This window comes from Oncorhynchus nerka, linkage group LG4, assembly GCF_034236695.1.
Source record: "Oncorhynchus nerka isolate Pitt River linkage group LG4, Oner_Uvic_2.0, whole genome shotgun sequence".
NCBI lineage: Eukaryota > Metazoa > Chordata > Actinopteri > Salmoniformes > Salmonidae > Oncorhynchus > Oncorhynchus nerka.
In genome coordinates this window covers 36,090,437-36,105,614 of record NC_088399.1, presented here as the reverse complement: position 1 = coordinate 36,105,614, position 15,178 = coordinate 36,090,437, and the positions used below count along the sequence as shown (strand labels likewise).

General features: G+C 40.9%; 1 protein-coding gene across 1 annotated transcript in view; it reads left to right on the top strand.

The window, feature by feature from the left end:
* Positions 1-14,416, top strand: part of LOC115123062 (BMP/retinoic acid-inducible neural-specific protein 1-like) — a 103,335-nt gene extending 88,919 nt beyond the window's left edge. Inside the window, exons 5-7 of the mRNA XM_065018107.1 lie at positions 2,898-3,122; positions 7,744-7,849; positions 14,361-14,416. Coding sequence (XP_064874179.1) covers positions 2,898-3,122; positions 7,744-7,849; positions 14,361-14,416 — 387 coding nt within the window. The remainder of the gene's footprint in view (positions 1-2,897; positions 3,123-7,743; positions 7,850-14,360) is intronic.
* Positions 14,417-15,178: the final 762 nt, after the last annotated feature.

The window sequence follows — 15,178 nt, the reverse complement described above, 5'->3', positions numbered from 1 at the left end:
ACGATCTGTACGTGGAGAGGAAGCTGGGTCTGAAGCACAGCCTGGATCTATAAACACAGAGAACAAGGCCCTGCACTTCCGATATTGATTTAATATAGCTGTGCGTCCAACTTCACAGTGAGATGCTGCGGCCTATGGAGAAAACACAGGCACAAAGACATCAATAGAGTCCAAATCTAAGATGTTTCCTGTCTGGCGAGTAAGCACATTTACCGTATAGTACTGCAGTGTTGAGTTTGGTTGCAGTGCCGTTTTACTTGTTGGTTTGCTTGCAGTAATGTAATGTGAGTTTTAAGACCTGGAAGTTACTATTGTATATACAGGTAAGTTGTGGTATTTAATTTCCCTTTCAGAATTGTTCTTATCCTCATCTTATCATGTTATCTCGCATACAAACACAGGCAAGTGCACATATATGCACACACAATACTGTTTGTGTTGTCATATGTCTAGAGTAAGCCCTGATCTTTCTGGCCTTGACACTCTTTCTGTCCTGATACCTCTTGCTGGAGGGGGGACGTGCCCCAGACACTTCAATAGGTTTTGGTGAGGCAGAAGGAGAAAAATGAAGAGTAGGAAAATGTGTGCGTGTGTTTGTGTGTGTGTGCGTGTGTGTGTGTGCGCGTGCGTGCGTGTATGTGTGTACAGGCATAAGTGTGTGCTGGGATGGCCTGAGAGCATCCACTGATCTGCCAAGCCTGGCTATATTTATCAAGCCCTCATCCCTGGCCCGTCCCCCCGTCTCCTCAAGCCTTAGCACTGCTTAAGAGGTTCCAGCAACATGCCAACGTTAATCAAAACGAAGACTTATTTCCCCTGCCCCGGTGACGCCCAGGGCAAGCCGTGGACTTGTTATTTTTCTAAGACCCCACACAGGAATTTATCTGCCCAAACCAATTGATTTTTGGAGCCTAGAAGCCTCAACCATCACCTCCTTTCCTTTTGGCCTTAAAAAGTTCACAGCCCTATGGGTGGCTTAATAACATCGTTTCAAACAAACAAGGTTTTTGGGCCAAAGTGTCTCTGTAACCGGCAGTTTCTTGTCGGGGCTGTGAAGTTGTGAAGTGTGTGTAGTGAAATGTGTGCGTAGTGAAATGTGTGTACTTCCTGAGACATCTTTCTCTTGATTCAGTGTAGAGTTCTCATTCTCAGCCGTGCTGACGGGCCCAGTTTTCCTCTCGCCGTGCTTTTCTAAGACAAGGGCTGTTTCCTCGTCTTCTCACTCTGCTGCTGCATTGTTCTCAACACCAGTTTAAATCAATATACTGTTTTAAGGGGTTTTGTTCAGGTTCAGGCTCATTACATTTCTGTGATGTTGGACCGGTCCTAGGCTCAGGCTTCAGGTCACCAAACTTGGGTAAGACGGGCTCGAATTTTCAGGCCCGATGATAACTATAATTCAGTAGCCCTAAAAGAGAACAAGGGAGCTCAGTAATTTTAAACATCAGCTTTTAAATGGAATAAATCTAAGGGGAAAGAGAACACACACACACACACAGCTGCTACAGGCAGACTGACCTGAGGTTACTGAGTGATGTGATCATATGGGGGGGATTCCTGTACTTCATTTGTCTCCTGGAATGTAGAACAGTTCTTCACTTCCTACACAACTAAAGTTGTCACTTTATTCTACTGCTTTTTGCAATTAAATACACACAGCAATATCCATCCATCCATCCATATTTCTATTCAACAGACCACAGTATTTATCTATAGGTCAACCCATCCATTACCCCCACCATTCCCTCAGCCAACTACCTTTCATTGTGTTTGGTACCCTGGCTACCCATTAATTTGGCTTTTCATCCACCCATGCCTCAGCAGGGCAAAGAAACAAATAATTGGGACACAGCATATTGGCTAAACCTGTAAAATACCCCAAATCAGAGATAAACAGCACAAAGAAGAACTGCGCATGGCACTAACACCCTGCTGTGACAAATGAAAAGGAGGAGGCATGTGCTTCTGGGTAGCACTGGGATGGGCTACTGACAGCCCAGCAGGGATGGGCTATTGGTGGCCTAATTAAATAAAACGAAAATAAAATGTATATATATTTAAAATTTTTACAAAATAAGAGGTAACTTCACTGGGTATCCCCCCGGGTTGGCCCCCCCACAAAATGTTGCTTATGGCCCCCAAAAGGCTAGGGCGACAATGACTGCATATGTGGGTATGGATGTGGGTACACAAACCCCCGAATCACTGCGGCCCCTCATGATTCAGATGCCCGCATCCCTGGTGTAGCAGGACCCAATAGCTACCTATGAGGGGTGGATAATTTAAGAAGGAAAAGAAGATGCCCAGTAAAGCGTTTTAATGAAAGATTACAATTTTACCAGCAGGCAGTTCTTCTGTTACCAAGCTCCAGGATAATTATGCAGGGGTGGGGAGGAATATGGTTGCTGCTGTGTGACGTTGGCTTGTATTCCCACAAGGTCACTTCCCTGAGGAGTCACTCTGCTGGCCTGATTTACACCAGGATTCAATATGCAGATTTACTGATGATGCAGCAGGATCCTGTTTCTAATTTGTGATTGCCACCTCTGTGGTCCCCAATGCTCTGGAGTAGAGTGGAGCAAAATGTGTCTGAGGTGTTAAAATTAACAGGCCCTATTATTTAACCCAGATTTTTTGGTGTGAATATAACTAGGCTTTGATTGGTTGGTTGAGGAGGGTGTGGCCTAATGAAGGCATTTGAATTTTGAAGCAGCCTTATTATTATTCAATCTTGGTACTCAGTTTAAGCACTACCAATGTTACCAATTGTTACCTTTCCATGTAGGCTCGGAACACAATTAAAACACCTCACATTTCATGAGTTGTGCTGTTAGGCCATGTGATACAGTGAAGTTACCGCTTACTAAATTTCATGGAATCCCTTTACATTCCAAAAGCATACTTCCTCTGAGATGTGTCCAGCGTCAGAGAGTTACTGGGGAGAATGTCCCTTCAGAGATGTGTCCAGCCACAGAGAGTTACTGGGGAGCATGTCCCTTCAGAGATGTGTCCAGCCACAGAGAGTTACTGGGGAGCATGTCCCTTCAGAGATGTGTCCAGCCACAGAGAGTTACTGGGGAGAATGTCCCTTCAGAGATGTGTCCAGCCACAGAGAGTTACTGGTGAGCATGTCCCTTAATTTTAATGTTTCCAGAAATAGAAAGTCATTAGGCGAGTGGCAGGTGATGGGCAGATTAAGAAAGCTCTGCAGTGGCAGCAGTCCCCTGATGAAGACACTACATCATACTGGATATATCCCTCCCTCAAGCCCCAATCTATTCCCTCCTTCTCTCAGGCTACCATCATTTTAATCCTGTCTGCAGTCGGTAGAGTTGTGCAACAGCAAATATGGTTAAAGGACAGCGCTAGATGTCTTCAGGACTTTGAGAATAAATGATGCTCATAACTGTGCCTTGATTATCTTACTGTAGCTATAACACAAAGGGCTGTGTTGTCAGTAGTAAACCTCCTCACCTCTGCACTGCAACAACTGATGTGTAGGTGTGCAGCACAAAATGGCTGCCATGCGTGCTATAGGTGGGCTCATTGTTGGTGAAGGAGGCAAGTTACTTCCTCTTGACATTACAAGCACATTGTGACCTGGCAATATACAGTACATGTACATGTATGTAATTTTACATTTACATTTTAGTCATTTATTATCCAGAGCAACTTACAGGAGCAATTGAGGTTAAGTGCCTTGCTCAAGGACACGTCGACAGATTTTTCACCTAGTCAGCTCAGGGATTCTAACCTGCAACCTTTCGGTTACTGGCCCCAATGCCCTTAAACGCTAGTAGTTAATGACATATTTCTCAGAAAGAAAGAGTTATGGAGGAAGAAGGAATGATTAGTTGATTTTGCTTTATATTGCCAAATACTTCAGCCACCCAAGCCATAGACAGTTCACTCTGCTACCATCCGACAAACGGTACCAGAGAATCATCTCTCAGACCAACTGGCTCCGAGACAGCTTCTAACCCCAAGCCATCAGACTGCTAAAAAGCCATAAGACTGCTAAATAGTTAAATGGTTACACAGACTATTTGCATTGACCCTATCTTGCACCTACTCTACGCACACTCACAAGACTATACAGTATATACACACTATAAACACACCATTACAGCCATTACAGTGAGTCCATCCTCCTATAGCTCTTCCCACAAGCCTCCTCTGATACACACTCACGAACACTACATTGACACTCACACGCATGCATACCAATACAACACATACACACACGCACACGCACACACGCACACACGCACACATGCACACATCATAGGCTGAAGGCAGGGTAAAGTGACTAGGCATCAGAATGGATAATAGTAAGAGTAAGAATAAGAAGATTAGCAACATCATGTGATAAGTGTGAAAGTGTATCTGTGTGTATGTTTGTGTTGTATTGGTGTGTGTGTGGGTTTTGTGTGAGTGTCAATGTAGTAGTTAACATTTTTACTTTCTCTGCATTGTTGGGAAGGGCTCTTAAGAAAACATTTCGGCTCATTTCGGCTCATGATAAATCAAATTTGATATGAACTGCGTGGACGAGCAATTTCCTGAACTTCAGCAAGCTTGCAACAACTCCTAAAGCCAGTCTTATTGGAGCCATATTTTTTCTGTCACAATTGGTGCTTGAGGGAAAAATGTACAATTGCAAATTTGGAATAGGACTGCAACAGTGCATAAAGTTTGCTGGAGCTCTATGATTCACAGACACCATACAAATTGTAACAATTGGTGTTAATTAAAAATAGATGGTGATGTCATTCAACAAAATGGGTATTGAACATAATGTTGTCACTCATCCCCATTACATAACATGTTGAAATGTCAATGCTCCTAAGGTCTCCAGTGTGACGTGCTCTTAGCAATCTATTATGCACATAATTGACAGGAAATATGCTCTAACCGGTAGTGGGATCCATCTAAATGAGAAGAGGTGGATAGGATGTAATGCACCCCACAAATCAATTATCCTACTCTGAATAGAAATTGAGAATGCATTGAAAAAAAATCGAAAAATGAATGAACATAGGAACAATGTTATCGTCCTGTCATTATAATCCAAATATGCTTGTGATTCTAGGTTTCCGGGATTTTGGAGATCAGAGAAGAGACAAAGAGTGTGTTCTAGGGCCGTGGTAGTTAGGACTACGAAACAGCATGGTCCCCCTGGGGTTCTGAGTTGTGTTCCGCTTAACAATCCAGATCCTCTAAGTCCTCCTTGGCCTGTTTCAGCTCTTTGATTACTCCTTGTATTTTTATTACGTTGTATGACATTTTTTTTCAATATTGTACGTATGTGTGTTTCAGAGATAGTGTGTCTGTGTGGAGAGAAACTGCCTGATATCCTACTGAGCATTCAGATTATCAAGGATGGTAATCTGTTTTTCCTGAATAGGTCTTTCCACCTTTTGACAATATGATTCTTGGATGTGATCCACTATTGCACACATTGATCGAGGTAAAATGTCTATTGTATTTTCTGCATTCTCATGTGTGCGTGCGTGTGTCTGTGTATGTGTGTGCAATACAACCAGAAAGTCATTTATTCTGTGATAAGCAACAACAAAAGGGAGAAAAGCACCCTGTCAGCACCCATCAAGATGCCACTGTTTGATAGGCTAGGCAAGCACAATAATCAATCTACTTCGAAACGTTATGCAAGGCTGCAGAGAGCTTGTAAAATGTATTGTTTGGGCTTTTCTGTCAATAACTCTACTGTAGCTTTGTGACATTTTAGAGTTTGGAGTGGTGGAGAGTTGCAGTGGTATGGCTGCTGCAAGCATACCTACCTTTACATACAGTTACATTTTGAAAAGATAAAAAAAATGATGTTGTCCGTTGTGCTCTGATTCAGTCATAGTTTTGCAGAACATAGCATATCTACCCTTTGACAGGAAGGGGCATACTATTCAATGTTAAGCATACTATTCAATTGCATTCTCTGTTATTGCAGAGCACACAATGGTTGAATCAATGTTGTTTCCAGGTCATTTCAATGAAATTACGTTGAACCAATGTGGAATAGATATTGAATTGACGTCTATGCCCAGTGGGTTTTTAGGAGCCTGTCACTTTGTTTCCCCCCTGGTTTCAAGTTTTACCCCATAAGAGGGTGACGCCAGGATATACAGTACATCTGTTTCATTTCCTGCTTGTCAACCTGTCATCTGGCACTGAATCAACATTAAAGACAGGAAAATGTTGTCACATTGTCAATCGCAAAGTGTTGTAGTGTTGGCTGAACAGGAAGTGGGAAAGAGGTTTAAGGACTCTAAACACATTTTACTTGGTGATTTGATGATTCGATTTACCCATCACTGCATTCTATGTCAATGTAATTGTATCAATATCTGTAGCTCTTTGCTCACTATGAAGTATTTGACTCTTCCCACATCTTCGATAACCCCTATTCACATGAGATTGGACTTCATGCAAGCTGCTAACGCAACCCCCCACCTTCAAGCTTAGAGTTTTCTAACCAAGCCAAAGACTGAGTGAAATTCATTTGAGGTTAATGCCAAGAGTTTTTTTTCTCTTAATCTCCTTTGCTTAGTAGCATCTCATCTGGCTTCTTGGAATCATGTGAAAGTACACTGCCGGTCATCTCATAATGGGAAGAAAAGGCACCCTTTTCAAGAGCACTCTCTTTAAAAAAAATCTTAAAGTCAGACGTGTAGTCGGAACTAAAAGCACCCTCACATTTGACTACCCTAATTATGCCATAGATTGAAGTTTGGGCTGGGAGAGAGGCCACTACTGCGACTTTTATAAGGGAAGTGTTATTCTCTAGCAGAAAGTGGGGCGCAGGCACAGTTTGAAAAAAGTCCATTAACGTCTCACCTCTTTTGAAAGGAAACAAAGCCTTTAAAGTTCCTTAAAAGAAAATGTGTCTAATAAGCCGGTCATGGTACACGTCACAGATGGATATAAAAAGGAGGTACTTATAAAAGTGCTGCTTAGAAAGGCCTGATGTGCTCTGGCCCAATTACAGCTTACTTAGCTCAGCGCCGCAGAACATGTATGTGCTAGCGTGCCACAGGTGAAGTTAAGATATTTATGAGCTGCTCGCATGGTTGAAGCTGGTTGAGAGAATGCCAAGAGTGTGCAAAGCTGTCTTCAAGGCAAAGGATGGCTACTTTGAAGAATCTTAAACATTTGTTTCACATTATTTGGTTACTTTGTGAATCCATATGTGTTATTTCATAGTTTTGCTATCTTCACTATTATTCTATAATGTAGAAAATAGTAACAATGAAGAAATACCCTTGAATGAGTAGATGTGTCCGACTTTTGACTGGTACTGTACCTTGGCTGGTTCATTAAACCTGCAAATTCAGACAAACAAGGTATAATGGGTCCGCACTCAAAAAGATGTTGCTTAAAGTTGACCTCAATTTTTTATTATTTTATTATTTTCACTGCATCAGGGAATAGCGTACACTGACGTTTCGGCTTTGCATCCTTCTTCAGTGTGTAGGTACAATTTCGGTTTTTTAAATATAATAATGCTTGACATACAAAGGCATGATACAAACATTCGTTCCAATCATTCAATGAAATCAATGCGTGCTTGATGATTTACATGTGTAAATCTCTACTCAGAGTCTAGTTAAATCGTAATGAAAACAATTTTCTCTATGATCACCCCCCATCCCAACACTCACATCCACACACACCGCAGTGTCTCTCGCCCCTACTGTTCCTGAAATCTTTGTCCTGATTCTCTTGCAGGTGACAGAGACTCGCACGGGCCCGCTGGGATGCAGCAGCTATGATAATCTGGACTCAGTGAGCTCCGTCCTCCTGCAGAGCCCAGAGAGCAAGCTCCATCTGCAAGGTAAACATACCCAACTGTATCTCTTTCCGTACTTTCACTACAGGAGGCTACATTGGCTGGGGGGGTTAAGGTCGGGGTCAGTCCAGTCTCCAGTCCATTTAGGAAAAACACCTCTTCGGGAGTTTTGCACGATTTGTAAAATTAATTTGAATCTATTTTGACTAATAAAACAGAGATGGAATCGAATTTAATCCACAATTCCGCTCTCAGTGATCTTCTTCCATTACTTTGGTCTTGGGTCTCTTGTCCTAATGATAATAATATGGTCATACAGGTTACCAGAGACTTTTATCTGTAGCGTGTGTGGCCCATGAAATAATCAAACCCACAAGACTGATGTTGCTAGTGTTGTTCAAACCCAGTAAGCGTCATTATATTTTAACTTACCCACACAATTCATCCTGGTCCTCTCAATCAGTAGGGAAGATCTGACTAGTGTTGATCGAAGCGAAGGCTTGCATGCTGACTAATAGCACGAAAGGTTTAAGCTCATGTATGTATTGGTGCTCAGACTCTATTACTGGCACTCTGTATGGAGTTATGATATATAATGTTAGCACTCCATTTATACATTATATAGAACAGTGTTCTTCACTCCTGGTGGTGGAGGGCTGCAGTATGTGTGGACTTTTGTTCCAGACCAGCAGTAGCACACCTAATTTAGCTAATACAGGTGTTGATTTGTTAATTAGTTGAATCAAATGTGACAGTGCTAGGCAAGGACAGAAGTATGCTACCGCTCTGTGGCCTTTCAGGACTTGGTATGAATAACTTTGGCTAAGAAGATACAACAGACATCTTAGAATTTATATATATATATATAGTCCAAACTTTTGACTGGTACTATATATATATATACTATATACTATATAGTATATATAGTATATATATATAGTACCAGTCAAAAGTTTGGACACACCTACTGATCCCAGAGTTTTTCTTTGTTTTGACTATTTTCTACATTGTAGGATAATAGTGAAGACATCAAAACTATGAAACAACACATATGGAATCATGTAGAAACCAAAAAAAGTGTTAAACACTTCAAAATATATTGTATATTTGAGATTCTTCAAATAGCCACCCTTTGCCTTGATGACAGCTTTGCACTCTCTTGCCATTCTCTCAACAAGCTTCATGAGGTAGTCACCTGGATTTAATTTCAATTAATAGATGTGCCTTTGTGGAATTTCTTTCCTTCTTAATGCGTTTGAGCCAATTAGTTGTGTTGTGACAAGGTAGAGGTGGTATACAGAAGATAGCCCTGTTGGTAAAATACCAAGTCCATATTATGGCAAGAACAGCTCAAATAAGCAAAGAGACATCATTCCATTGTTAAAATGCAACATGAAGGTCAGTCAATCCGGAACATTTCAAGAACTATGAAAGGTTCTTCAAGTGCCGTTACAAAAAGCATCAAGCGCTATGATGAAACTGGCTCTCATGAGGACCACCACAGGGAAGGAAGACCCAGAGTTCTCTGCTGCAGAGGATAAGTTCATTAGAGTTACCAGCCTCAGAAATTGCAGCCCAAATAAATACTTCACAACATCTCAACATCAACTGTTCAGAGGAGACTGCGTGAATAAGACTTTCATGGTCGAATTGCTGCAAAGAAACCACAACTAAAGGACACCAATAATAAGAAGAGATTTGCTTGGGCCAAGAAACACGAGCAATGGATATTAGACGGGTGGAAATCTGTCAATGGTCTGATGAGTCCAAATTTGAGATTTTTGGTTCCAACCACCGTCTCTTTGTGAGACGCAGAGTAGGTGAACGGATGATCTCCGCATGTGTGGTTCCCACCGTAAAGCATGGAGGAGGAGGTGTGATGGTGTAGGGGTGCTTTGCTGCTGACACTGTCTGTGATTTATTTAGAATTCAAGGCACACTTAACCAGCTTGGCTACCACAGCATTCTGCAGCGATATGCAATCCCATCTGGTTTGTGCTTAGTGGGACTATAATTTGTTTTTCAACAGGGCAATGATCCAAAACAAACCTCCAGGCTGTGTAAGGGCTATTTTACCAAGAAGGAGAGTGATGGAGTGCTGCATCAGATGACCTGGCCTCCACAATCATCCGACCTCAACCAAATTGAGATGGTTTGGAAAAGCATTCCAGGTGACTACCTCATGAAGCTTGTTGAGAGAATGCCAAGAGTGTGCAAAGTTATCATCAAGGCAAAGAGTGGCTATTGAAAGAATCTGAAATATACAATATATTTTGAATTGCCTAACACTTTTTTGGTTTCTACATGATTCCATGTGTGTTATTTCATAGTTTTGATGTCTTCACTATTATTCTACAATGTAGAATAGAACATAAAGAAGCCGTGTCCAAACTTTTGACTGGTACTACGTATCTGCTGATTTGATTAACTAAATTACAGAAGTATATTCTTTGGCTTGGGTATACTTCGTTCACACACTGTATTAAAGATTAAAATAGTGACCGTAAATGCTATGCAATTATCAGCTTTGAGTGACAACAAAATTAGGTCGCAAAGATAGAAAAGTAGACAAACATAGAAATTAGCTGATTGCTTTTGAAGGAATCATTTGTGTCAACAGTTATCATCTCTTACTTTCCTCCTATGAATAATCATCATCAACCGTGCCTTAGATATACCACAGCTCCCATTGGGACAGTGATGAAAGCCACTGTAAGAGGGTCAAGATTCTGAGACAAGCTATCCCTTTTTAATGTATGTAGTTTACCTCCAGTATAAAATTGCATCAGCAATTCGGAGCTCTTTTTTAACCACACCACTGCATCCCTCCCTGAAGGGATCATTAAATGCTGTTTGAATACAGAGAATTACTCTGTCTGTCATAAACGCTTTCAAGTTCCCCCTGCCATTCGCTCAAAGGGAATCAATAGGTTTTAAAAGGGCTTAATTCCCATGCAACCTCTGTATTGGCCTCTGTTGCTTGGAAGACTAACGTTTTGTCATCCAACTGATATGTGACAGGCAGATGAACAGCCTGTATCTTTCAGGATGATACGATTTGAGGAGAAAGAGATGAGTTTTCAAATGCTGCTATTTCATGGTGTGTTTTTAAAGCTATTGTTTTCACATTATTTCAAAGTGGCTGATTATTTTAAAGTGTACTACAACTGAAATCTATCCTCCAAGAGCAATTATCATCTCCGAGTTAAGAGTTCATTAGAGAGCTTTTGTCATAAGATTGGTATTATAATGTGCCAACTATCACAAACTCCTCAAAAGTGAAAACACTTCAATGTCATTCCTGAGCTGGTGACACCTCTTTAGTCTTTGAGAGTCTCTTTAGAGTATTAAGATTGAATTATCATTTTATCCAGCTGGTGGTATAAATGGCTGTGAAAGATCAGTATTTCCACGTGAAAATGGTGGATGAGCATCGAAAACGATGCTATTATATTCTTGTTAGTATTGCACTTATGTGGGAACTTTGAAGCCACTGTATGCCAAAAGCAGAGGCTTTGGATATGTACAGTACGCTACAGTAGTTGACATGACATTACCTCCAAACTTTCCTTTCATTGTTTGAAGTGTCAAATTCTACTAATTAAACCAATGCTGGTTATTTGTGCCATTTGACCCACAGGTCCTATAAACTGCACTATAGAGTAATCTGTCATCTCTCTCTGCTGGTGTACCTCCTCTCCACACATCCCCTCTTGGTATCATAAAAGATGGAGCTGAAGCCGAGAGGCAATATGCCCTATGTGTATGTCAAGGCCCACATGCAGATGACAATAAGACATCGACAGCCTGTTCTCAAAAGGGTTTACTACTCTCAGCATATAAGGGAGGAGATTACATTTTGCACTTTGAAGCAGTCATTTTGTGGTTGTGGTGCGTGCGTGTGTGCGTGTGTGTACATGTGCATAAATGGGTGTAGCTTAAGTGTGTTTCAGAGTGGTTAGATATCAATGACGCCAGTGGTGAAATGATAGAGATGGTTTCAATCTCACAGAAAGGGACGGTAGCAACATTCCAGCCAGACGACATTGACTTTATTTACAAGTGAATTACAAAAGGTAACTTTGAGGGAGTTGACGTAATTGTTGTTTTCCATTAATAAAATTGACTTCCAATTTCTCCCTCTGTTCCATAGAGCACACTGCAGGCAATAAAAATTGATGAAGGGAAAAAATGCTGTAGGGAAAAAAATAGAACAACAATTATATGATTAGAAAATACATAAATAAAGGGAGGGATGAAGAATTACCAGGACACTCATTTCAATTACAGTATGTTATTTTCAACCAGGGGCACTCAGAAAAATATAGTTCTGCAGAGCAGGATGCCGACTGCATGATGTTAGGATAAGAGCCAGCCAATCGGACCTGGGTTCATCAGTTTGGAAAATACAATTAATTCTCCTCATCCAATTTGTTTAAAAAATGATTTGGCCAATTCTCAGAATTCTCTCCAAAAAAGCAACTCTGATGGCCAACTGTAGCTTGCACAACGGCTTGCTATTGATTTAATGCCCTAATGGATTTAATATTGGGACGATCCAGAGAAAATGTCCACAATAGCAATATCTACTGTCTGTTAGAGCACTAGGGATTTGTATCAAACTGTTCCTGATGGTGAAAAGAGTTGGGTGGATATATTAAAAAGACAGTCAATGTTCTTGGTACATTTAATGAACACCTTCCATGTGTCTCTCAAATGCCCATTGACCTTTTTAGACAATTATAGAAAGAACAAAAGTGCTACCAGTTAAAATGTGAAGAGATCACATCTGGCCAAAGTATGAGATCACCCACAGTGTTAACTAAAATAGCTTTTAAAGGTCAAATACAGTATGCTAGGTGTCCTGCTTTTGAATGATCATGTCAATTAATTATATTTTGATATTAGGTTATATACTCAGCTAGTACAAAGTTCTGAGAACCATATGTTTTTGGAGCTTGGTGAGAATGTGGTTGCCCTATGGTTATTTTTCACAGAACCTTCTCACAACTTTCTGGGAATGGTGCAGGCTTTGGAACATTCTAAGAACATTTCAGGAACATGACACATTTTTTACATTTTCCTGGTATTTCATTCCATAATTACATTTTTATTTCAATTTTGCTCATGTTCTAGCAATAATTGTCAGCGTATGCACTACTGGTGTTGAAGTCAGGTGCAGGGGAGCAGAGAGTTGTGATCAGGCGCACTCTTTATTAGGGCAGAAGCACAACAAACGGACGCAACTGCGTCAAACCTCCAGCCGAAATGCAAAAAGAGAAATGGGCAAAATACAGTCACAAAACGAACGTTAATAATCAAACCTCCTATGGGTTAAACAAGAATACCCAGGGGGTAATAACCAGCCTGGAGCATCACACTGAACATGAAACAAAACAATTCCACACAAGGACATGGTGGGGGAACAGAGGAATATATATACAATGTGATTAGGGAATGTAAACCAGGTGTGCGGGGAACTAGACAAAACAAATGGAACGGCGATGGCTAGAAGGCCGGTGATGTCAACCGCCGAACGCCGCCCGAATAAGGAGAGGAGCCGACTTTGGTGGAAGTCGTGACAATAATAATTTGAGAACATGACTTTAAATAGAACTATGAGCAAACCTGTAGGAAACGTTATGCTGGAGTACCAAAATTCCCACAGAAGAACTTTGCTTCTTAACATTCTTGAACTATTTGAGAACATTCCCAATGTAAAATTATTTGTTTTTAAATAACATTATTTGAACAACCTTTAAAAGAATGTAAAAACCACAATAAATGTTTTATTCAAAAACATATACATTCTATTCTCAGCATACTCTCTTATTAAGTGTGTTGGCTGCACCCACTAATTGGCCACACCTTCAAATAACCTAGAATTTCCATTCTCAGAACGCTAATAAAACCACCCAGGCAACCTTTTAGGGAAACATAGTCAAACGTTCTCAGTACCTCCCTGCAACCGAAAAATGTACATTCCCAGAACAGGCAAAATGTTCACTTCCGCTATCGGAATGTCTAAAAAATGATTTTACTGGTAAGAAAACGTATGACTTCAATTCCCAGAACCAATGGGAAACCAAAAACATGTGTTTCCACAACTTCCAGGGAACCAAATGTGTTAGCTGGTATAGCTTCATATATTTTATACAATGTGTAATGTACAGTTTATCATGGCCAGGTCAGTTGACTAGGAAATGTAGCCTATAGTGTATAGAGCTTTTTCCCTAACCAGGTCTTACAGTCAGGAAAAACAGCTGGTCATAGTCACATACTCACTACTGTACACTAGTTTGCTGTTGACACAGTTCATGTGGAGAGATTTCAGATGGAGATCCATCAGCTGTCAGCCAGGCCTTGCTGGTTGAGACAGAAGCACTATAGCTAGACCAGGGCCCTTGGCCCGGGCTTTGTAGGCTGGGCCTCAGCATCCCCTCCAAAGTCAGGACCAGAGGTAAGGCTAGGGCAGAAGAGATAATTACCTACGCAGTGGAGTAGGGGAGAGGTGTGGAGAGGCCTTCTGCTAAATCCTACAATTGTGTTATCTCAGGGGAAGGCCCTGCAGGAGCCCAGTCCCTGCACACTGCACACTTAACTGAGAGTTAGGGTGAAAGAACGGATCATTGTTCAGGCCCAGCGATGGGGGTCAGAAGGGAGGAGATGAGCCATGCCGAGTAGGCCTCCCAGCTAGCACAAAGTTATGAAAACCATTTTTTATTTGGGGATTTTTTTATTAACCCTTCCATCACCCCCCACTTCGGAGGACACCTATCTTTTTTTTGTACCGTTTTTTTCTTTACATATACACAACCGTTCAAAAGTTTACAGTCACTTAAACGTTTTCGTTTTGAAAGAAAAGCAAATGTTTTGTCCATTAATAAGAATAACATAAAATTGATCAGATGTACAGTGTAGACATTGTTAATGTTATAAATGACTTTTTATGGAATATCTACATAGGCGTTCAGAGGCCCATTATCACTCCTGTGTTCCAATGGCAGGTTGTGTTAGCTAATCCAAGTTTATCTGGTTAGAGCCAGTTGTGAAGGGAGTAGTACACAGGGTTGTATGAAATCTTCAGTTTCTTGGCAATTTCTCGCGTGGAATAGCCTTCATTTCTCAAAATAAGAATAGACTGACGTGTTTCAGAAGAAAGTTATTTGTTTCTGGCCATTTTGAGCCTATATTTGAACCCACAAATGCTGATGCTCCAGATATTCAACTAGTCTAAAGATGGCCAGTTTTATTGCTTCTTTAACTAGAACAACAGTTTTCAGCTGTGCTAACATAATTGCAAAAGCGTGTTCTAAAGATCAATTAGCCTTTTTTAAATTATAAACTTGGATTAGCTAACACAACATGCCATTG